Raw genomic sequence first — 25,086 nt, 5'->3', positions numbered from 1 at the left:
GATCCTGAAGGTCCCGGAGACGTTATGTCTGGGCTTTCAGTTTCTTCCCCGCGGTCGGTCCGCTTCAACCACTTCAGCATTTTTGTTCTGGCAAGAGTCGGCGCAGCGCGTGCGGTAGCAATTCCATTCCAAGTCCATATAATGCGGACTCCGGCCGAAGATTCTAGAACAGAATGCGCTGCTCTGTAGCCTACGGATGCAGGTGCATCGAAAGTGTAGCTACGATGTATTTTTCGCTGTTAACGTTTTAAAATTAAAATTGACAAATTAGGTGAATGTCTACGTATGTGTTACGGCTTTGTAAATAATATTAATGTAGAACTTTTTTTCTAGATCTATTTTTTTCCATTGTCCCGGGATTGTCCCAGATATGATAATTTTGTGTCCCGATGACATTTTTTATGGTCCCCGGGACATCGGGACACCGTTAGTTTCGAGCGCTGGTTTTGGCCCTTGATTAAATAACTTGTACTTTGACAATTTCACAAGGGTGTATGTTCTTCTGAAATCAACTCCTCTCACAGTTTGTGGAGGAATTTCACCAAACTTGGCAAAAGGCTTTGTGTTATGACAGTTATACGCATATTGAAATTTCGTTTAATTTGGGCAAATTTTGCCAGAGTTATGCCCTTGATTCTTAACAAACTTGTATTTTGGCAATTTCATCAAGATGCGCTTGCTTTCTGAAATCAACTTCCCTCACAATTTTTATCCCCCGCTGGCCGAAAGGCCCGAAGGGGGATTATGTCGTGGCGATGTCTGTCTGTCCCGGGAAGGGTACTCGCCTTCTGAAATCAACTCTTCTCACAATTTTTGGAGGAATTTCACAAAACCTGGCAGGATTCTTTGTTATATGTCGGTAATACGCATATTGCAATTTCATTCAATTCAGTCGCATTTTACCAGAGTTATGGCCTAGTTGCCAGTGGGGGATATTATGCTCTCACAGCACTCTTGTTCCACTGAAGCTACAGTTAATAAGAGAACCTGCTTTGAACTGAATTCAGTTATTAATGACACATGCTACAGCTTACTGTAATACTTTTAAAGGAGTTAAGGGGCAGCTATCTTGGACAACTGAAATGAGGGAGGTTTTTTTGGAAGAATCCATTCAGACATAAATGTACCTAAAGTGTGGAAGATGATGATAATTTGTAAACATTAACCATGCTATTCTAGAAATGTATTTTTTACATATTAGATTATGGAGCATAATGGTAGTAACATTCTAAGTGAAGATTTTTGAAGGCATTTGTTTATTGAAACCTTTTAATATGATGCTGGAAATAAAATAAAACAACTTTGTTGTTCGCTACATTTAGTAGCTTCAAGTGTTTCCTGTGTCTGTAACAACAGGAACCTCGTTGATCTTTCAGTGTGTTTATGGCATCTTTGTATGACTGCATCGTGATGTTTCAGGCGGCCCTGGAAGCACAAAAGCGTCGACTGGAAATAGAGAAGAACCGTGCAGCCCACAGTACCAACGGAGACGCCCTTCGGCCCGCACCAGGCCCTCGCGTGACTAAAGGCGGCGGTTGGTTGCCTTCTTCAACTTCTCGCTCAACCAGCGAACTGGATGACCCGCTCCTGCAGCAGATTAACAACATCGAGTCGTTCCTCCAGCAGGCACGAGCAGCAAATCGCACCGATGAAACAGCCATGCTGGAGGAGAACCTGCGACAGCTTCAGGAAGAATTTGACGCTCAGCAGATAAGCCGAGCCATCGAGATCTCGCAACGTCAAGCCCAAGAGGAGGACCTACAAAGAAGCCAGATCCTTCATCTCCAGCAGAGGGAGCTGGAGAGCAAAATGTACAGAATGGACTCCTTGGATTTGGCGGATTCAAAGAATGTCCAAGAACACTGGGAGAAAGAAAGTGAGAGTGGACAGGATTTGGAAACAAGTCCACAACACAAGACTTTGTCAATAAACTCATTTCCACGTTTGCCAGGCAATTCTCCACCTTTACAGCAAGATGAATACACTACAACTCCCCCTGGTGGAGAGGCTTCGCTAAATCCGTTCGATGAAGATGCCACGCCGATTGAGGAAGACTCCACAAACCCTTTCTGTGAAGAGATCCAGAGAGAGCAGCAGCAAAAAGCTGTTGGAAAACCTAAAGAATACAACCCTTTTGAGGAAGGTGAGGACGAGGAGCAGGAAGTAGATGCTGGGAAGAAAAATTCTTCCAGAAACCCCTTTGAAGATGATCTTGAAGATGACAAGGGTAACCCCTTCAAAGAGACAGCAGGCGAGACGCCATCCATTTCAACCAATCCCTTTGAAGACGATGATGACAGTCCGGCACTGGACGACATCATTGAAGAAGAGCTGTTGCTTCAGCAGATTGATAACATCCGCGCGTACATATTTGATGCTAAGCTCAGCGGACGCACAGATGAAGTGGAGCTGCTGTCCCAAAACCTGAGGGAGCTTCAGTGCACTTTACAGGAGCAGAAGAGGAAAGTGCACTGACCATGGTCGATTTGTGTCCCTGTTTTTCTGCCGTTGGGATCAGGACACTGGAAGTAAAGCGACATTTTACGTGTGGGATGATTTGCCATTTGTTTCAGTCACTAGTACTGGCTCTTGGCGTGCATCTACAACTGCAACTGACATCTAAAGTTGGATAAAACCAAGACATTTATACACAGTTTCTAATGTTACTCATAAATGAACAAATCATTTTGGTCTCTGTTATATTATAACCAAGCTAATGTCTTTAGAGATGTTTATTTTAGGTCTGTTAGGCCTCATTTATCAATCTCTAACTGAAGTTTGAGTAGGTGTTGTCCTAGACCAAACCGAGCTAAAAATACTGTTAGATTTACAACACTTTTGGTAATGCTAATTTTCTTCATAGTAATGTGCGCATATTGATAAATGCTATTCACCTCTAAGTTACCAGATCTGTTCACAGAACACATGATTTACACTTGGTGACACCCCTCCCCCCAAAAAACTAAAGGCAAAGCTCACAGGTTGCTGAAAACGACGAAAGGATGACTAAACAGCAAGAGCTCCTAAGAGCAGAGTAAGCTAAATCTACCAATAATGCAGCTCAGCCACTGCAGTGCACGTATTAAGGCCTGTTGTATACTCCGCACATGCAATGGCACACAGGGTGTTCCTGGACTACTCATGTACTATGTGTATGTCCAAAATATGTACAGTGACACATTGTTCCACACTTTAGCAATATAGCTGGTATACAGTACTGGTTAAAAGTTTAGACACACCTTAGAAGTCAAGCCAAGAAGCATTTGTTTGTTACATGTACACTCAAGCACAGACTTAAAGGGGAACTGAAGTCATTTTAAAACTTGCTTTATTTCTTAACGTGTTTATTCAGTTACATTTTCGGTTTCAGTAACCTTATATCGTGACTCGTATTGGCAACTAATTGCAATTAAATATTATACTTATCGGCGTGTTCGGTTTTTAGCCATGTTGAATTTAGTTCATTTGGTCCACGGCAGGCGTCGCTTATCCGCGCGATCTTCATGAGACTTGTGTGAAACTTCGAAACATGAAGTGTCAGCGCTGCCATTTTGAAAACTGTTTTCCCAACAAAATATTGCACAAAAACGAGTTTAAACAACAATTACTGCCTACTTTTTTTCAAACTTTCCTGATTGCTAACAAAACGAACAAAACTATCGGTTTGATTGCATCAGCATTCGAAAGAGGGCGCGCGCGTCTTTTGACAACGTTGGCAGATGTTGTTCACTTTGATTTCCGCTATACGTTTTACTTCCGTCCTACGATGTCTCGCACAGGTCTCAACGAATCTCGTTTATGGCCATTGCTTTGACATATGGACTGATATCTTATCATCTCTAGCCGCTTTATCCTTCTACAGGGTCGCAGGCAAGCTGGAGCCTATCCCAGCTGACTACGGGCGAAAGGCGGGGTACACCCTGGACAAGTCGCCAGGTCATCACAGGGCCGACACATAGACACAGACAACCATTCACACTCACATTCACACCTACGGTCAATTTAGAGTCACCAGTTAACCTAACTTGCATGTCTTTGGACTGTGGGGGAAACCGGAGCACCCGGAGGAAACCCACGCGGACACGGGGAGAACATGCAAACTCCACACAGAAAGGCCCTCGCCGGCCCCGGGGCTTGAACCCAGGACCTTCTTGCTGTGAGGCGACAGCGCTAACCACTACACCACTGTGCCGCCTGGACTGATATATTACAGAGCATATTTCAAACACTCATAACCTGCTATAGCACTGACAAAATAGCTATCAAAAATGCATTCCGATATTTAATAAAATGAGAGAAATTGATAAATTTGCCTTCAGTTCTTTAAGCACACAATGAAACAACCTCTGCATTTAACCCATCTGAAGCAATGAGCGCGTGCGCACACACCCAGAGCAGTGGGCAGCTATGTTATAGCGCCTGGGGATCAGCTGTGGGTTAGGTGCCCTTGCTCAAGGGCACTTCAGCCCAACCACAGGCCATGGCTGCCCTATGTTAACCTAACTGCATGTCTTTGAACTGTGGGAGAAACCCACACAAACACGAGAACATGCAAACTCCATACAGAAAGGCCCCCGTCGGCCACTGGGCTTGAACCCAGAACCTTCTTGCTCTGTGCTAACCACTACACCACCGTGCCACCCTCAAAAACCTACTCCGTTCTGCATTTTGAGTATTTTGAGAAGCCATAAAAACTATGAAATAAGTAGCCAGCGTTTACCTTCATGACGCTTTGCACACTATTGGCGTTATCTTAACCAGCTTCATGAGGTAGACACCTGGAATGCTTTTCAATTAACAGATGTGCCTCGTCAAAAGTTAATTAGTGCAATTTCCTGCCGCCTTAATGTGTTTTGAGATCAAATAGCAAATAATAAAGATGTAGTAAATGGCCTTATTCGACACAACCGTAATAATCCATATTATATCAAGAACCGCTCAACTCGGTAAAGAGAAACGACATCTATCATTACTTTAAGACATGAAGCGTCTTAATTCACTTAATTAGAAGGTGTGTCCAAACTTTTGACTGGTACTGTATGTGAACATTAATCCCAGGAGCATCAGAATTGTAGAAGAATGCATTTCTGTAAATAGGAGCCATTTTAAATCTCCGTTCTGCTGCCACCTTTATGTTGGTGCCCTGTTGCAGATCAGCTTATGGCTCCACAACATGTGTAAGGTATGTTGTGTACTTGCAGACGCATTTGCGTACTCCGGTAAAGTATGTAACAGGCTTAACTCCTCCTTTTACAGGACTTTTATCTGAATTGAAGAGCTAGTCTAATTTGTCTTAAATCCAAAACAAATCCATAAATTATGTCAAATTATGTCAGTGAAATGACCAAGTTTCACAAAACTGTCATTAAATTAGTGTGGATTTGAACTAAATAAGCAGTTTTTACCAGTGTAATTCCTGTATAAAATTATGCAATTTAAAGCCCACAGGATACAAACCTTTTCCTGAATGACCTAGATGTTCATGAATTTTTCGCAAGTGCTCCTGCAAAAGACTTCACAGGCACTTTAAGTGTAATGAGTCTCATTTATCATGTGAGCCAAACCAACAAATCTATTTTCTAACACACACAATGTTCACCACGAGGAAAGTTAAGACTGATATCAGGTTTCCTCATGATATATATTGTCTAAGTAATATATTTAATGGAAACTCAATGACTTTCCAATATTCTCGTCATAACACTATCATCATGATGTCAGAAATGTTGCTTTGTTCAAGGGCTGCACAACATGTCCAGAATACCATCATGATTCTCGTGATTCATCCAATCACAAAAACGCTCATGTAGAACACGTGATCATCGGTCAAGATTTATTTATTGATCCATTGTCTCATTTGTACGGCGGTGCATTGCTGCTACACAGGGAGTTGATGTAGTTTTGAAAGAGAAATGTTGTCCCATTCTTGCCTGAAAAACAATTTCAGTTGCTCAACAGTTTATGGTCTCATTTGTCGTATTTTGCGCTTCATAATGCGCCAAATGGGAGACAGGTCTGGATTGCAGGCAGGCCAGTTTAGCACCTGGACTCTTTTTTTTTTTTTTTTTTTTTTACTACAGAGCCATGTGGTTTGGCATTGTCTTACTGAAAGAAGGAAGGCCTTCTCTGAAAGAGAGTTTGTCTGGATGGCAGCATATTGCTTTGAAACATGCATACATCATTCAGCATTAATGATGCCTTCCCAGATGTACAAAAATCTCATTTTTTGAAGAAAAATCTCATCAGCATCTCATTATGAAAAAAATCTTATTACAGGAAAACATTTGTCAACTGCGCCAGTTATCAGAAACTATCCATAGAGACTATGTTGTAAAAAGATTTGTTTTAATAAAATATCTTATAGCAAGATGTTTTCTTGTAATAAGATATTTCCTCATAATGTTTTTTTTTTCTTAACTAGATTTTGAATAGTAAAAAGAAGCTCCCCCTCACAGTAATGATACATTTCTCATAATAAGAAGACACTGATGGATATTTTTTTTTTTGTATTTCAGTATGAAATTAGTTTTGTTGCAAATGTCAGTAGCCATTTCCTCCCAAGGAAATCTGTACGACTTGAATTAGAGAGGGTTAATCAATAGTAGTTGTGTAAACTATAATATTACAAACATCTTATTTCAAGATCTACTGTATGTGCCTGCTTTTTCCTTGAAGAATGTCATTCGAATGCAAAGAACCCCTTCATGTCTGGTGTAACTGCTTGCAGATCTTGTGTCCAGCAGTCATGGGAATGTGCTCCACTGGTTTAAGACTTTTTTGATCTCAAGTCGTTTGCTGAAATGAGCAGAAATTTAGTTTTATTTTCAAAAAGCATTTTCACGTTTCAATGTTGAAGCTTGTCAGCCGAAGTAGTGACCTTCGCGTATTATTTGAGTAATGCAACTAACTGTTGTGTTGAATGTTTTAGTAGCTTTGTAATAGCTTTTTGACATATGTTCTATGCTGCACAATTCTCCAGTCTCTTCTTCAATGCCAGTGTTGGATGCGTGTTTAAATATTTTAATCTGCTCTTTCGTTACAAAATGGATATGCTGTCTAACACTAAACCAGTTCTGCACTGATAGGTCCATCTTATACACTTGAGGAGAGAATCACAATACAAAAGGTCCTTTGACTGTTTCAAAGGACTGTTTTATTTATCATGAATAGGCAGTATTTCAAGTTAACTGATTGAGTACCACTTTAAAAAAAAACTGAAGTTGGCACCCCATATGATGAGAACATGAAAAATACTTCATTTAATAATAATGTTTTAATAATCCAGCACCCTATAAACACCCATATGACTCCAAATACGTCTGATTCACTTGTGCATGCAAAATTAACAAATGTGCTTCAGTAATAGGGTGCTGAGTGATGTCATGTGTCAAGAAAACGTTTAATAACTTAATCATGAAGTGCATATGGTTTTGTGTACACAAACGAATCAGACTTGTTTGGAGTCAGTTGGGTGGTTATGGGGTGCTGGGTCAATAAAACATTTAAACGGCTGATTTAGTGACCTTTGTTTTGCATGCACAAACAAATCAAAATACTTTTATTTACACTCATGGGATGCCAACTTCACAGAGGTCTAAATAAAAAAAATGTCTGCGCAGGGCGGAATGCAGAATGTTTGTTTTTTTGGAGATTTCTTTAATTAGTCGGCATAAATGATGTGCTTGTGGCTAATGTCAGTGGAAAGTCTGGTAGCATTTGAATAATGAAGCTTGTTCACGTTCAGAATGCAAAACACTGCACTAATAAAACTGACCAAATAAGAATACTGTGGTCAAATGATTCATTTAACATCAAAGTTATTTATATATAAAAAAAAAAATACCACCACCCACACACGCACCACCCTTCCATGGCTGCTTGTTATTTCCACACATACTGACTGCAGTCCATTTAGGCAGAAGAAGAACTGAGTGAGGGATGAAATGCAACAATCCTGTCCCCTTTTCCTGTCGCCAGGTTTAATCCTCAGAGCTAGCGGCCATTTTGGTCCTGTATTTGCCAGTCATCTCTTTTGGCAAGGGCACGCGACCTGGGTGAGGAACCTGACCTTCCACTTCACTTATACACTCGCGCAGGAAGTATTTTTTAGGCCCAAAGTTCGCTGGGTTTGAGGACTCCATCTTGGCTAATGCTTCAGCTTGCAGAACTTTACTGTGAGGGGAAAAAACATGGAGTGGTGTGTTAAAGAGTCTTGTGCATGCACACAATATTATATATATATATACACACAGTGGTGCTTGAAAGTTTGTGAACCCTTTAGAATTTTCTATATTTCTGCATAAATATGACCTAAAACATCAGATTTTCACACAAGTCTTAAGTAGATAAAGAGAACCCAGTTAAACAAATGAGACAAAACTTGGTCATTTATTTATTGAGGAAAATGATCCAATATTACATATGTGAGTGGCAAAAGTATGTGAACCTTTTGCTTTTAGTGTTTGGTGTGACCCCCTTGTGCAGCAATAACTGCAACTAAACGTTTGCGGTAACTGTTGATCAGTCCTGCACACCGGCTTGGAGGAATTTTAGCCCATTCCTCTGTACAGAACAGCTTCAACTCTGGGATGTTGGTGGGTTTCCTCACATGAACTGCTCGCTTCAGGTCCTTCCACAACATTTCCATTGGATTAAAGGTCAGGATTTTGACTTGGCCATTCCAAAACATTAACTTTATTCTTCTGTAACCATTCTTTGGTAGAACGACTTGTGTGCTCAGGGTCGTTGTCTTGCTGCATGACCCACCTTCTCTTGAGATTCAGTTCATGGACAGATGTCCTGACATTTTCCTTTAGAATTCGCTGGTATAATTCAGAATTCATTGTTCCATCAATGATGGCAAGCCGTCCTGGCCCAGATGCAGCAAAACAGGCCCAAACCATGATACTACCACCACCATGTTTCACAGATGGGATAAGGTTCTTATGCTGGAATACAGTGTTTTCCTTTCTCCAAACATAACGCTTCTCATTTAAACCATAAAGTTCTATTTTGGTCTCATCCGTCCACAAAACATTTTTCCAATAGCCTTCTGGTTTGTCCACATGATCCTTAGCAAACTGCAGACGAGCAGCAATGTTCTTTTTGGAGAGCAGTGGCTTTCTCCTTGCAACCCTGCTATGCACACCATTGTTGTTCAGTGTCCTCCTTATGGTGGGCTCATGAACATTAACATTAGCCAATGTGAGAGAGGCCTTCAGTTGCTTAGAAGTTACCCTGGGGTCCTTTGTGACCTCGCCGACTATTGCACGCTTTGATCTTGGCGTGATCTTTGTTGGTCGACCACTCCTGGGAAGGGTAACAATGGTCTTGAATTTCCTCCATTTGTACACAATCTGTCTGACTGTGGATTGGTGGAGTCCAAACTCTTTAGGGATGGTTTTGTAACCTTTTCCAGCCTGATGGAAATAGTGTGTGATGGCAATAGTGTGCATGGCAGGGTTGCAAGGAGAACAACGCTTTTTCTGAGGTCCTCAGAAATCTCCTTTGTTCGTGCCATGATACACTTCCACAAACGCGTGTTGTGAAGATCAGACTTTGATAGATCCCTGTTCTTTAAATAAAACAGGGTGCCCACTCACACCTGATTGTCATCCCATTGATTGAAAACACCTGACTCTAATTTCACCTTCAAATTAACTGCTAATCCTAGAGGTTCACATACTTTTGCCACTCACAGATATGTAATATTGGATCATTTTCCTCAATAAATAAATGACCAAGTATAATATTTTTGTCTCATTTGTTTAACTGGGTTCTCTTTATCTACTTTTAGAACTTGTGTGAAAATCTGTTGTTTTAGGTCACATTTATGCAGAAGTATAGAAAATTCTAAAGGGGTTCACAAACTTTCAAGCACCACTGTATATATTGTACTTTGTTCCTAAATTAATAAACATCAGAACCTATTATTAGTGTACATTTGCAGATGATCACACTGTGCAAGCCCATAACAAAGTGCAGGGAATATACAGAAAATCTGATCCTATTTCTTGCTGAAAGTATATCGAAGATTTCATCTCTGACTCTTTGGTCCTAATGTAAGCTGTGAATATTTTTTGTCGTATTAATAAATTATGTTTCAGTAGTAAATCTGAAAAATGATTGTTTAATGCAGTACTGATGGAGAAACAATGTCTCTGTGTACATTACTGTGCAAAAGTCTTAAGCACGTGTAAAGAAATGCTGTAGACTAAAATAGCTTTAAAAAAGTAATTAAATGTTTCAACATTTAAAAAAAAAAAAACTATAAACAGTAATCAGTACACCATAATAAACAAAACAAAGTCAATATTTGGTCTGAGACGACCCTTTACTTTTAAAAAAAATAAATAGTAGTCTCAGGTACAGTGAGTGCAGTTTGATAAGGAAATGAGCTGCAGGTTTTACTGAGCATCTTCCAGAACCAGCCCCAGTTCTTCTGGACACTTTGTCCGTCACACTCGCTTCTTCATTTCGCACCAAAACCCAGCAGCCTTCATTATGTTTCCTTTTTTAATCTGAAAAGTGCTCCCTTGTGTAATATGCTGCTCAGATACAAACTTTTTTTTTTCCTGTAACATTTAATTTTGTGCTGGAAAACGAACACTTGGAACTCTGTTTTTGTACTGACTCGATAATGTAGAAGTCATAAAATAGAAATCTATAACAAAGTTTGCATGGAAAAAAAAATAGGGTGCCTAAGACGTTTGCACAGTACTGTATAAAGTTTAAATTACTGTCTATTTGTATATGGACACCTTATAGATCCTTATCTCTTTCTCCAATTACAACCACACACCTGGATACAGCTTAGGGCTGTAACAGGACAGTGAATGCATTTCAGTATGGCACAACTGCAACACACTGATGAAAGGGGAGGGGAAGCAATGCTACACAGAGTTACATTCACTTCTGGCATGACCCTGGCATTTAACTGTGCAAATACAAACTGTTGATTGATTTTCACTGAGGAGTTCAAGCTACGCAAGTCCAATCCAATGAAGGTTTTGCTTTTCAGTTTAGCATGTTTACCTTGTCACTAATTAAAGACAGTATTGCTGGGTTTCAGTCACGTGACTTTTCTTCGCGGTTTTACCAGAAGTGAAATAGCTGGTGGTCTAAACGGCTGCTGTAGTGCAAACAACTAGCGATAACTTAGAGTATGCTCATAATCTAGAAGCCACTGCTTGCTTTAGATATATTCAGAAGATTTCTATGTGCAATGGAATCGACCCCTACAGTCTGGGAAAGAAGGATTTGTCATACGATCTCGAAAACTACGCTTCAGTCGAGTTCCCCGACATCTCGAACTATCTGGTGTTGCAGACGTCCTTCTACACCGCAAAACAGATGAAAGCGTGGAAGAGTATGGAGGCTCACAACTTTTTTCTATGTGGTTGGGTAAAGGACCTCGCTATCAAGTCGCTGCCGAATGAATCCTGTATTGTTTTTGCCCATGTAAGTATTTTTTTAAAGCTTTTTGTTCACATCTTTACAACGAAGCGCTGCAAGTTGACGTGTAAACAATCAGTTGGCTTGATTCTCATTTGTGTTGACTCTTATCTCTCAGGTAAATCATTCACAAAGATCATCAGAAACCCCTTTAAAGACCTGGATCTTAGTTAAACAAGACGGAGAAGTGATCGCGGCGCATTGTAACTGTATGGCTGGGTAAGAATTTTGTCACGACCTTCATACATATGGACTTTGTGAGGAGGAAACAAAGAAACAGCTGGGGACTTTAGTGCTTCGTGACTTAAAAAAAAAAAAAAAAGTACCATAAAATAACGACACATAGCAAGAACTTGGAAAACACTAAGGACGTAGCCGAGAGGGAGATACAAACCTTTCACCAAGTGATCACTGCAAACTTGAGCATGCTTCAACTCGGCTCCCTTCGATTTCAGTGAGAGGTTCAAAAGCCACCTTTCTCGACGTCTTTTTGTGAAATCCTGTGTTCGTTCACCCTTTATTAGTTCACGAGGAACCCTGAAGAAACTTTTATCAGTTTCACGGTTTGATCGATTCGAACAACCTAAAACAACGCGAGCGTAAGGCATTTTTCATGCGAACAATGCACCTTCTCCGTACAAACGCTTTGTCAGACCACCAGCTAAAGTTTTGAATAACTAATGAGGCGGATGTGACGTCACGTGAAGCCCAGCAATTGTATTTCACATGCTTTTTCCACCAAGTGGATTGGTGCTGAAAACTTCATTAAAGTCCCAAGTCCTAGTTTAATGAAGTTCCTTGATCAAGTGGTGAAACATCATCTATATTATTTTAACTGTCTTGATTTAGCAGAGACAGATGACTAATCTTGAAACATATCCTTTATCAGGGTTTCGTTAACTGAAATCTCAATTCTGAGCCATTAAAAATAGTCACAATTAAAATACTTACTCTGACTTGCCCAAGATCTTCCTGACATGCTGGGTTATTTCCTTATAGTCCTTTCCTTCTACGTCCACCAATACCTGCTCTCCCTCATCTACCAAAACAGAAAAATATATATATCTTATGTCACATGACAAATACCCTGGACTAGTCTTTCCAAAATGGACCAAATACTCAACATATTCAATCTTCATGCACTCTGCCCAAGCGCGAGTTTATTTTTGTCCTGTCAAGAATACACTGAAGCCAATTCCTCATAACTAAGTAGGTAAAGCTGTTTTGTGGCAGTCAGCATGACCACCAGATAAAAACAATTGTTAATTAATATACTAGACAAAAATTCATAATATTTACCAAGGTAGAATCGGAGAAATGGTGATGGGGTCATATTTTTGAACATCATTATTTGAACCCAGGGATTTTTGTACTGGATTTGTGGCACAGAGAAGAACACAAATTTCCTGCAAATGAACAAGAAGATAGTGTTATCAGAGTCTGTTTCATTAAAATGGAAATTATTTAGATGAACCACAGCATCTTTTCGCTTCACTGTAAGGACAACTAGCCACATGACTCTTTTTATTCAGCAATTTACACATTTCAACATTTACTGCAACGCGGGAGAACAAAATATACTATTACACCAATGAACATACAACCCCAATTCCAAAAAAAAGTTTGGATGCTGCGTAAACTGTAAATAAAAACAATGCGATAATTTGTAAATCATGGAAACCCTATATTTCATTGAAAATAGTGCAAAGACAACATATCAAATGCTGAAATGGAGAAATTTGGTTTTTTTTTTTTTTTTTTTTTTAAATATACCGTATGCTCATTTTGAATTTGACGTTGGCAACACATTTCAAAAGAGTTGGGACAGGGGCATGTTTACCACTGTGTTGCATCACCTCTACTTTTAGCATTTGGGAACTGAACAGACCAACTGCTGTAGTTTTGAAAGAGTAATGTTGTCCCATTCTTGCCTGAGATACAATTTCAGTTGCTCAACAGTTTGTCATATTTTGCACTTCATAATGCACCAAATGAGAGACAGATCTTGACTGCAGGCAGGCCAGTTTAGCACCTGGACTCTTACTACAGAGCCATGCAGTTTTAATACGTGCAGAAAGCGGTTTGGCATTGTCTTGCTGAAAGAAGGAAGGCCTTCTCTGAAAAAGATTTTGTCTGGATAGCAGCATATTGCTCTGAAACGCGTATACATCATTCAGCATGAACGATGCCTTCCCAGACGACATGGGTAGCTTGTACATGTGCACTAATGCACCCTCATACCAACACAGATGCTGGCTTTTGAACTGTGCACTGATAACAAGCTGGATGGTCCCTCTCCTCTCCTTTTTAGCCTGGAGGATGTCATGTCCATGATTTCCAAAAATAATGTCTAGTTTTGATTCGTCAGACCTCAGGACAGTTTTCCACTTCGCCTCAGTCCATCGTAAAAGAGCTCGGGCCCAGAAAAGGTGGCGGTGTTTCTGGATATTGTTTATATCTGGTTTTAACTTGCATTTGTGCATGCAGTAATTAACTGTTTTCACAGACGATGGTTTTCTGAAGTGTTCCCGAGCCCATACAGTGATTTCCACTACAGACACATGTCTGCTTTTAATGCAGTGTCGCCTGAGGGCCTGAAGATCACAGGCATCCAATGTCAGTTTTCAGCCTTGTCTCTTGCACACAGAGATTTCTCCAGATTCTCTGAATATTATGTACCATAGATGATGTGATCCGAAGAGTCTTTACAATTTTACATTGAGGAACGTTTTTAAAATTGTTGCACTGTTTGCAAACACAGTCTTTCACAGAGCGGTGAATCCCTCCCCATCTTTACTTCTGAGAGACTCCACCTCTCTGGGATGCTCTTTTTATACCCAATTATATTACTGACCTGTTGCAAATTAACCAAATTAGTTGTTTGAAAAAAAAAAAAAAAAAAAAAAAAAAGTCTTTTGTTGTCCCCTGTCCTAACTTTTCTGAAATGTGTTGCTGACATGAAATTCAAAAATAAGTATATATTTTCACAAAACACAAATTTCTCAGTTTCAATATTTGATATGTTTTTGTACTATTTTCAATGAAATATCGGGTTTCCATGATTTGCAAATCTTCACATTGTTTTTATTTATCTTTATTTTTTGGAAATTGGGGTTGTAATTTACATAATGAATGATTTGTAACTCTGCTAAGTTTATACAAGGAGTATACAGTGCTGAGCGTAAATGAGTGCACCCCCTTTGAAAAGTAACACTTTAAGCAAGATGTCAATGAACACAAGCAATTTCCAAAATGTTGACAAGACAAAGTTTAATATAACATCTGTTTAACTTATAACGTGAAAGTAAGGTTAATAATATAAACTTAGATTACACATTTTTTCAGTTTTACTCAAATTAGGGTGGTGCAAAAATGAGTACACCCCACAACAAAAACTACTACATCTAGTACTTTGTATGGCCTCCATGATTTTTAATGACAGCACCAAGTCTTCTAGGCATGGAACGAACAAGTTGGTGACATTTTGCAACATCAATCTTTTTCCATTCTTCAACAATGACCTCTTTTAGTGACTGGATGCTGGATGGACGGTAAACAAGGATCGAGTGGACTTCAGTGGCGACTATGATATTGAATTAATTCAACAAAGTGTAAATTCAATATCATAGTCGCCACTGAAGTCCACTCGATCCTTGTTTACCGTCAATGGATCGGTCACTCGTCAAACAGTCCGCCAGAATCCGAGTAGGGAATGGCTGAGCGTAGCTGTCAGTCAAACACAAGTTAGCCAATGGGAATGCGTTCCTGGACAGCCCGCCCACACGTGAAGTTTGTGCCAAAACTGCAAGCAAAAAGTCAGGGAGCGCAACCGAGAAAGCTGGAATCGCAACCAAAATAAACTACGTCAAACAAAACTGAGAAAGACGCGGAACAAAAATAAAAGGTTTCTGAAGAGTAATGGACCCTTTTCAGTCACGTGACCTTCGTAAACGCGACCGCCATTTTGGACATGTAGTGGACTTCGGCTCAAATCGGTTTGAATGCGAGGAAGGCAACAAACAAAAGAAAAAGGAACGAGATGCAGAAAACTGTATTTACTAGTTTACTGTAATTATGATCTGGCAGCTATTTACACCGGATCCAGTGTAAATAGCTGCCAGATTATAATTACAGTAAACTAGAATGGAATGTTAACAGCAATGTAATGCCTTTTCTGGCTAATTTTATTCGTCTTACCTCCAACAAAGTGGTCACTACACAAGCGCTGGTATGCCGCTATCCATCTTCTCCGTCGGTCAGCATCTACCGGGATCCGATAAAATGATAACCCTTGCCTTGTTTGTTGATGGTTACTACATCCAGGTGCACAACAACATAGTGGCATGATGGAAGTCTTGCTGAAAATAAACACTTTCTTTGCTGCCGTTCCTCAATGCTGGCTGTGGTAAACTACTGGTAGTACATGTCCAAAATGGCGGCCGCGTTTGTCGTGACGTCACGTGAAAAGGGTCCTGACTGATATTTTGCACGATTACACGAATAATTTGTTTGCCAGTCTAAAAAAATTGACTTTTTGTTCTTTTTTTGTATTTTGATTTGTCGTTTTCATTTGCTATTTCAAAATTATTGTATGAACATTTTGGCACAAAATTGCTTCCATAACAGAAAACACTAACATTGAAGTGAAAGTAAGCTAGCAGGCTAAGTGACTGACCTTGCTCCTTCACTCAGTTCTCCATGCGTGTTGTAATTCACGGTCATAATCTTCACTGTGTTTTTGAAGACCACTTCTCCTTTCTGAAGATATTCTAATGTCCTCCGTATAGGGAACCTTCCTTTCATCGGCATGATTAAATATGTTTTAATTAACACGTAAAATATTCCTCTCAACAGCAGAGCATGCTGTTCTTGTTCTACTCCTTGTTTCCTGTGAGGAGGAAAACAAACTTACTGCCACCTAGCGAGTCGGCGGAGAGTAAATGACTGTTGTGTGTAGAAACACCTTGTTGACTCGAGCTGCCACGAAGGATGTACACTACCGTTCAAAAGTTTGCGGTCACTTTGAAATGTCCTTATTTTTGAAAGAAAAGCACTGTTCTTTTCAATGAAGATCACTTTAAACTAATCAGAAATCCACTCTATACATTGCTAATGTGGTAAATGACTATTCTAGCTGCAAATGTCTGGTTTTTGGTGCAATATCTCCATAGGTGTATAGAGGCCCATTTCCAGCAACTCTCACTCCAGTGTTCTAATGGTACAATGTGTTTGCTCATTGCCTCAGAAGGCTAATGGATGATTAGAAAACCCTTGTACAATCATGTTAGCACAGCTGAAAACAGTTGAGCTCTTTAGAGAAGCTATAAAACTGACCTTCCTTTGAGCAGATTGAGTTTCTGGAGCATCACATTTGTGGGGTCGATTAAATGCTCAAAATGGCCAGAAAAATGTCTTGACTATATTTTCTATTCATTTTACAACTTATGGTGGTAAATAAAAGTGTGACTTTTCATGGAAAACACAAAATTGTCTGGGTGACCCCAAACGTTTGAACAGTAGTGTATAAAATTAAGGAAGAATGTTGAGGATGGAGCTGCCACGCACACAAAAACGAGGAAGGCCAAAGAGGAGACACATGGATGTGGTGAGGGAGGACATGAAAGTGGCAGGTGTGGTAGAGAAGGATACGGAGCAATGGAGACGAAAGATCCGCTGTGGCGACCCCTAATCGGGAGCAGCCAAAAGAAGAAGAATGTAACCATGCACACATGCCTTAATGTCATCATATAAACCATAATTTGGTTTATGATGATTGTATTTGGGTGTCACGGTGGTGTAGCGGTTAGCACTGTCGCCGCACAGCAAGAAGGTTCTGGGTTTGAGCCCAGCGGCCGGCGAGGGCCTTTCTGTGTGGAGTTTGCATGTTCTCCCCGTGTCTGCGTGGGTTTCCTCTGAGTGCTCCGGTTTCCCCCACAGTCCAAAGACATGCAGGTTAGGCTAATTGGTGGCTCTAAATTGACCGTGAATGTGAATGGTTATTTGTCTGTGTCAGCCCTGCGATGACCTGGCGACTTGTCCAGGGTGTACCCTGCCTCTCGCCCATAGTCAGCTGGGATAGGCTCCAGCTTGCCTGCGACCCTGTAGAACAGGATGAGCGGCTACAGATAACGGATGGATGATTGTATTTTGATTTGAGGGAAGCCATGACCTAGAGGTTTGAAAAGTAGCTTTGGGATCAAAAGGTCACTGGTTCAATTCCCTGGACCAGCAGGAATGGATGAAGTGCCCTTGAGCAAGGCACCTAAACCCCAATTGCTCCCTGGGTGGGATATGGATGGATGGTATATTGATTCATATGTAACCACACACACCTTGATGTAATCACATAAGCAGTAATGTGGTTTATAATGATTATGTATTAACTCAGGCAGCATGGTGGTGTAGTGGTTCGCACTGTCACCTCACAGCAAGAAGGTTCTGGGTTCAAGCCCAGCAGCTGATGGGGACTTTTCTGTGTGGAGTTTGCATGTTGTCTGCGTGGGTTTCCCCCACAGTTCAAAGACATGCAGTTAGGTTAACATGGGGCGGCCTTGGGCTGAAGTGCCCTTGAGCAAAGTACCTAACCCCTAATTGCTCCCTGGGTGCTGTAGTGTGGCTGCCCACTGCTCTGGGTGTGTGTGTGTGTGTTCACTGCTTTAGATGGGTTAAATGCAGAGGATGAATCTCACTGTGCTTGAGTGTGGATGTGACAAATAATAAAGGTTTCTTCTTCTTCATTCTCCTTTGATCACTCATATCAACAAGATCCGCGCATAGGATTGATTGACCTACCTAAACTCTTGGACTATTCTGGTGAAAATCTTTGAACCAGCCCATCTGGCACCAGCAACCATGCAATGGTTAAAGTCACAGAGATCACAATTATCCCCCTTCTGATGAGATAACTGCATGAATGTGCAGGTGTTCCTAGTAAAGTGGATAGCAAGTGTACTCTTTTAGTGAAATTGTGTGTACATGTTTGCATAAGACAAACCAAACTAAAAATTTCTGCCAGTTTTACCAGTTTCATAAACACCAATTTCCTTTCCATGTAGATGAATGCAAACCATCTTTAAATTACAGTTGTGGCCAAAAGTTTTGAGACGGACACAAATTCTGGTTTTCACAAAGTTTGCTGCTTCAGTTTTTATGGTAGCAATTTGCATTGACTCTAGATTGTTATGAAGAGTGATCAGATGAATTGCAATTAATTGCAAAGTCCTTTCTTGCCATGAAAATGAACTTAAATCAGGAAAAAAGCTGGGGCGGCACAGTGGTGTAGTGGTTAGTGCCGTCACCTCACAGCAAGAAGGTCTGGGTTCGAGCCCCGTGGCCGGCGAGGGCCTTTCTGTGCGGAGTTTGCATGTTCACCCTGTGGGTCCCCTCTGGGTGCGCCGGTTTCCCCCACAGTCCAAAGACATGCAGGTTAGGTTAACTGGTGACTCTAAATTGACCGTAGGTGTGAATGTGAATGGTTGTCTGTGTCTATGTGTTGGCCCTGTGATGACCTGGCGACTTGTCCAGGCTGTACCCTGCCTTTCGCCTGTAGTCAGCTGGGATAGGCTCCAGGATAAAGCGGCTAGAGATAATGAGATGAGAAAAAAAAAAACTTTTTTAGCCGTGCCACAAAATGACCTACTAACATAATTTCAGTGATCATCTCGTTAGCTCAGGAGAAAGTGTTAATGTGGACAAGGCAGCTGATATCACTCTGTTATGTGGCATGAATTTGAAGAGCAGACTGGTTGCTTTAAAAAGGAGGTGGTGCTTGAAATCATTGTCTTCTTCTGTTAACCATGGTTTCCTCCAAGGAAACACATGCAGTCATCATTGCTTTGCATCAAAAGGGCTTCACAGGCAAGGATATTGCTGCTAGTAAGATTGCACCTCAATTAAATCATCATCATTTATCAGATCATCAAGAACTTCAAGGAGAGAGGTTCAATTGCTGTGAAGAAGGCTTCAGGGTGCCCAAGAAAGTCCAGCAAGTGCCACTTCTCTCCAAGAAAATCATCAAGGACAGACTGACATTCTGCAGGAAATATAGGGACTGGACTGCAGAGGACTGGGGTAAAGTTATTTTCTCTGATGAAGCCCCCTTCAGACTGTTTAGGATATCTGGAAAAATGATTGTCTGGAGCCCTGTGATGACCTGGCGACTTGTCCAGGGTGTACCCCGCCTTTCGCCTGTAGTCAGCTGGGATAGGCTCCAGCTTGCCTGCGACCCTGTTGAACAGGATAAAGCGGCTAGAGATAATGAGATGAGATGAGAGATGATTGTCCGGAGAAGAAAAGGTGAGCGCTACCATGAGTCCTGTGTCATGGCAACAGTAAAGCATCCTGAGACTATTCATGTGTGGGGTTGCTTCTCATCCAAGGGAGTGGGCTCACACAATTTTGCCAAAGAATACTGCCATGAATAAAGGAATAAAGAATGGTATCAAAACATCCTCCAAGACCAACTTCTCCCAACAATCCAGGAGCAATTTGGTGGTGAACAATGCTTTTTCCAGCATGATGGAGCACGTCACGAGGAAAAAGTGATAACTAAGTGGCTCGGGGAACAAAACAGTGAAATTTTGGGTCCATGACCAGGAAACTCCCCAGATTGAGAACCTGTGGTCAATCCTCAAAAAAATGGATGGACAAACAAAAACCCTAAAATTGTGATAAACTCCAAGCACTGATTATGGAAGAATGGATTGCCATCAGTCAGGATTTGGCCCAGAAGCTGATATGAGCAATTCCAGCGTTATGGACGTGACACTTGAACTCAAAATGGCAACAAATGACCCAGTGCATGTTTTATTGTCTCCCAGTATTTAAACAGGTGTTGCATATTTTAAGGCTGTACCATACTGGAGAAGTGATAGAACAAGAACAATTCCCATAGTACATCTAGGGCATGCCAGAAAATGCCAATAAAAGATGCGTTATGGATGTGACAGAAAAAGTATCACTTTTCTTGGGTGACTGTACATTTTTATCAAACTCTGTGAAATTGTAAACCTAATGTCGAAATGGAGATATCCATTTGATAGAGGGGTCCAAGGTGAATATTAAAAAATCTTTGTTTAAAATATTTTGTATTTCATGCAGAGTTTCGGAAGGAAAAGTCAGCGTTATGGATGTGACGAAATTCCGTTATGGATGTGACGCGTCTGAAATAGACATGGCATATGTTTAGAAAATCAGCAATTTAACCACCATAACCCTTTGAAAAACTCTCTAAATATCAGCTAAAACTATCAAAGTTCTTAATATTTAGGATGGCTATTGTTTTGCTGTTTTGTGGATTTTAGCATACATTTCTGTGGCTTGTGGCAATAATATAGAATTGTACATGATCAAAGTTGGTTTTAGCTTGGGTTTTACATTATAAGAAAGAAAGACTGACAGTGACAGGTTGGTTACAAATTGGTTCAACTTATTCACATCTGTAAAATACAGGCCTAGGTGATATCTCTGGGAGTGGTTTTGATGTATTACATGTTGCTTTATTTTTGTATGGTGAGGTTGACATTTACATGGAATTGCCCATATCCAGCATGCCAGGATGAATTGCAGGAGTCTTGAAAAAGAAGGGTCAACACTGTAAATATTGACTCTTTGCATAAACTTAATGTATTTGTTAATAAAAGCCTTTGAAATGTATGAAATGCTTATAATTGGACTTCAGTATACCATAGAAACATCTGACACAAAGATCTAAAAACACTAAAGCAGCAAACTTTGTGAAAACTAAAATTTGCATCAGTTTCAAAAATTTGACCACGACTGTACTGGCTGCATACATGGCACAGCTGAGTTGGATTTGTTGATGCCCATAAAACATACAATGCTGGACTTACAGTACTAAAATGACAAGTAAATGGCAAAAAAACAGCACTCTCAGAAGAAATGGAAGTTATTTTGACTCGTTTCTAAGCCAAAAAAAACAAAAAACTGAATAGTGTAACAACCAAAACCTGGAGCTGAATTTCAGAAAAGGTGAATTAGTTATGAATTCAGGGAGGTGAAAAGAAAATGTACACAAGGCACAGTGAAAATACTATTTATTTTTATTCAAAGTGTGTCTGAGGGACTCCCAACTAGCGCTCTCTCCAACGCTGTTTTGGAAAATATAAGGAGGGTGTGCATCACAGGAAGGGAATATCCAGCACACTGTAGCTTGAGACATACCAGATCGGTCACTTATCAATTACTTATTGCTGGTTCAGATGAAGTGTTGCACAACGTTAAAAGAAGATGCCATGGCAAATGGAACCAACTTACACGCTGTCGCCCATCTTCCTTTATACAGTAGCATTTTTAATTGAATTACTGGTTTTATGTCAAATTATGGATTTAATTTTTTTTTAAGTTACTGGTGGTGCAGTGGTCAGCACTGTCACCTCACAGCAAGAAGGTTCTGGGTTCAAGCCCAGCAGCCAACTGGGGCCTTTCTGTGTGGAGTTTGCATGTTTTCCTCATGCTTGCGTGGGTTTCCTCTGGGTGTGCCGGTTTCCTCCCACAGTCCAAAGGCCTGCAGACTCTAAATTGCCCAGAGGTGTGTACCCAGCCACCAGATGAGGGTTTGAGTCCCTCTGGTGGGCTATAATCACCCAAGTGAATTCAGGGAAGCTAGTTGATTGCTTCCTAGATTGCTGACCCTCAACTTTGAGGATGGCAACAGACAGGAGTTAATGGCATTAATATGAAACTTTTTTTTTTTAAATACACAAACAATTTAAACTTTACAGCATAATCCATATATAAAAGTGCAATAACTTATCGCAAGTTATATGATTTAACACCCACCAGTTTTGTTACATTAGTTAGTCTTTTTCTAATTAAAAAGGGACACATTCAACACAACTAGTTTATACATGTCTATTTTAAAAAAGGCTTTTGTTGACAAGACACTGAGGTCATTAGTTTCTTTGCAATGTACACGAGTTAACCCCCCCCCCCAAAAAAAAGAGATTACTTGCTTGCTTTTAGTCTCTGGCAGATAAATATGTATTTCTAAGCCACAACATTTATACGCCATCTTGGTACAGCATTTAATAAAATGCATTAACTAGTCCATGCATTATATACAAAAACAAAAAGTTTAAAATCTCATTGCCAGAGAAAATGAAACTGTTTAAAATAGACATGCATTCATTTTAATGAAATTACATGTAGTATAAATCTCATTGAACATGATATCACAACAGCAATTAAAAACAGTCTGGATGGGTTTTAAACCCAAATATTTAGGTAGGATTTATACAGTACATATACATTTCCGCTATGTAGATATTCATCTCCTTATGTTTGAAGTTCACCCTTCAGGGTAAATAGATGTCTTTCACACTTTCATATAATATTCATAAGTGCACGATTGTACTTTGAGTACGTTTCACAGAATATAGCTGTCATGATTTCATATGGCAGAAAACGTGCCGAGCCACAATGGCTTGTTTATAACAAATAAATTAAAACATAATGGAATACTAGTTGCGTGAAACCTGCTGGCACACTTAAGCTCACTATATTATTTACCGATCAGAATTCTGAGGAGTGATCTTCGATCGTCCTATAACATGAGAATAAAATCAAAGTAGTAAGGATTAATGGAAAAAAAGCATGGAACTGATATAAAATGAGGAATCATTCAAATAAATACAAGTGAACGGGTAGAAGAATGGAGGAAATATTATAATAGGAAGTGATGAAAATGTGATGTCCGGGATAAGTGCATCATCCTTTTATGTGCTGATTGTCTGAACAGCAGAGGTATTGTTTTGTAAATCAATACCAAGATCATAGCAGTTATAGATTCAGAGCTCACATACATCAGGTATATGTATGACCTAGATTAACTCTAAACCTAAAAAACAAAACAAAACACACCTTTAAAAAAAAAAAACTTCAAATTTTCAATAATGGATCACCACGGCATTGCAATTTAGTGCAGTGCTAAATTGATCCTAGAAGTAACTAGAAGTAATAGTGCCTGTTTTTCAGGGTCTCCTACATAAACTTTTGACAGTACCAGTCAAAAGTCTGGATACACCTAACGATGGATGTTGTTTCTCTTTACTTCTTGCCATAATATGGATTACTACAGTTGTGGAAAAGGGCTATTTATTGAATTTTTATTATTTACTATTTGATCTCAAACGCATTAAGGCGGCAAGAAATTGCACTAATTATCTGTTGATGAGGCAAATCTGTTAAGTGAAAAGCATACCAGGTGACTACCTCATGAAGCTAGTTAAGATAACGCCAATAGTGTGCAAAGTGTCATCAAGGTAAACGGTGGCTACTTTGAGGAATCTAAAATATGAAACACACTGCTTTTTTTTTAAACACTTTTTTGTTTACCATATAACTGCATACATGTTCGATGTTATTTCATAGTTTTGATATCTTCAGGACTGTTCTACAGTGTAGAAAATAGCCAAAGTACAGAAAAACCCTATGAATGAGTAGGTGTGTCCAAACTTTTTTTTTGTGTGTGTATACTAATATATATATATATATATATATATATATATATATATATATATATATTTTTTTTTTTTAAATATAAAAACCGAGAGTTGGCCTAGTGGTTAGTCGCCTCTCGACCAGGAGATCGTGAGTTCTACTTGTGGTCGGGTCATACCAAAGACCATCATAAAAATGGTACTTACTATCATCTGGCAAGGTACACTGCAATATAGATGCAAGTGGGGAAGTCAAACTGTCGTGGTTACCATTGAAATGGAGATTGGCGCCGCATCTATACGCCTTAAAGAGCTGGTTAGTACTGGGACAGGAGACTGCCTGGGAAGACCAGATTCTGGTGAGAGGGACTTTGACTTGAGAGAAATTTATATCACACACACATAGTGTGTGTAGGAAAATTACACTACAGAAGGAAAGGGGGGGAATAAAATAAAATCGATCCTAGATTGGACCCCAGGTTACAGAGAGACCCATGCAACTTTTTTTTTTTGCATAAGAATTCATGACGAGGTTGTTTTCACGATCATAAACGAACACGGACTGATTTCCATTACACTACCAAAATGCTTCTATGGAGTCAAATACTTAACACACATCTTAAATAATACAAAAGCGTGCATATGGTACATTTTCCTTCTCGCCATCAAATTTCTGACTGGAAAACAAGTGCTTAAAAATAGCTGATTGACTTTTTTTTTTTTTTCCCCATTTTCAGAAAAATAAAACAATACTGAGTTTTAAACCTCAAAGTCCCATGGTGCATCACTCTTAGAGAACTAAAATGCAAACCATATTAAGTAACATTCTTTGTTAGGAAAATGAAATGCTTGACACAAAAGGAAACAAAAAAGAAACTGATGGTCCAAAAGAAACTTTTGCATTGCTTTGCAATGAAGGCAAGTGATGATGGGAGATTGTAAGATTTCAGTCTGCACCTGTAGCTCAAACCGGGCAACTCTGGAGTCATGCCGTATGACCGCTGATTTGGCTGTTGTAGTCAGCGGTCTCCATTTTGAGGATGTACGGGATGATGCTGTCAATGGGCACGTTTCCGATTAGCCCAGTGAAGAAAAGTTCTTCCGTTATGCTGGAGCTCATCAGACGCAGCGCTGGCAGACGCATCAGGGTTCGTGCCAGTCTGCCAATCCAATC

The 25,086-nt window shown here is 40.0% G+C and overlaps 3 protein-coding genes across 7 annotated transcripts in view; 1 reads left to right on the top strand and 2 right to left on the bottom strand.

The window, feature by feature from the left end:
* Positions 1-7,784, top strand: part of LOC132892962 (rabenosyn-5) — a 33,544-nt gene extending 25,760 nt beyond the window's left edge. For both annotated transcript variants that reach the window (XM_060931560.1, XM_060931559.1), the window contains exon 12: positions 1,420-7,784. In XM_060931560.1, coding sequence (XP_060787543.1) covers positions 1,420-2,475 — 1,056 coding nt within the window. In that variant the 3' untranslated portion in view covers positions 2,476-7,784. The remainder of the gene's footprint in view (positions 1-1,419) is intronic.
* mrps25 (mitochondrial ribosomal protein S25) lies at positions 6,052-16,357 on the bottom strand. Its single transcript, XM_060931561.1, has 4 exons — positions 16,130-16,357; positions 12,754-12,860; positions 12,406-12,493; positions 6,052-8,172 (listed from the first exon to the last, which is right to left on the bottom strand). The coding sequence occupies exons 1-4, from the start codon at positions 16,261-16,263 to the stop codon at positions 7,980-7,982; spliced, it is 522 nt and encodes a 173-aa protein (XP_060787544.1). The 5' UTR covers positions 16,264-16,357; the 3' UTR covers positions 6,052-7,979.
* Positions 16,358-21,532: 5,175 nt separating this feature from the next.
* nr2c2 (nuclear receptor subfamily 2, group C, member 2) overlaps positions 21,533-25,086 on the bottom strand; it is a 62,176-nt gene continuing 58,622 nt past the window's right edge. For all 4 annotated transcript variants that reach the window (XM_060931557.1, XM_060931555.1, XM_060931558.1 and 1 more), the window contains one exon: positions 21,533-25,072. In XM_060931557.1, coding sequence (XP_060787540.1) covers positions 24,898-25,072 — 175 coding nt within the window. In that variant the 3' untranslated portion in view covers positions 21,533-24,897. The remainder of the gene's footprint in view (positions 25,073-25,086) is intronic.

Source organism: Neoarius graeffei, chromosome 10, assembly GCF_027579695.1.
Source record: "Neoarius graeffei isolate fNeoGra1 chromosome 10, fNeoGra1.pri, whole genome shotgun sequence".
In the NCBI taxonomy this organism is placed as follows: Eukaryota; Metazoa; Chordata; class Actinopteri; order Siluriformes; family Ariidae; genus Neoarius; species Neoarius graeffei.
This window is presented reverse-complemented; position numbering and strand designations above follow the sequence as displayed.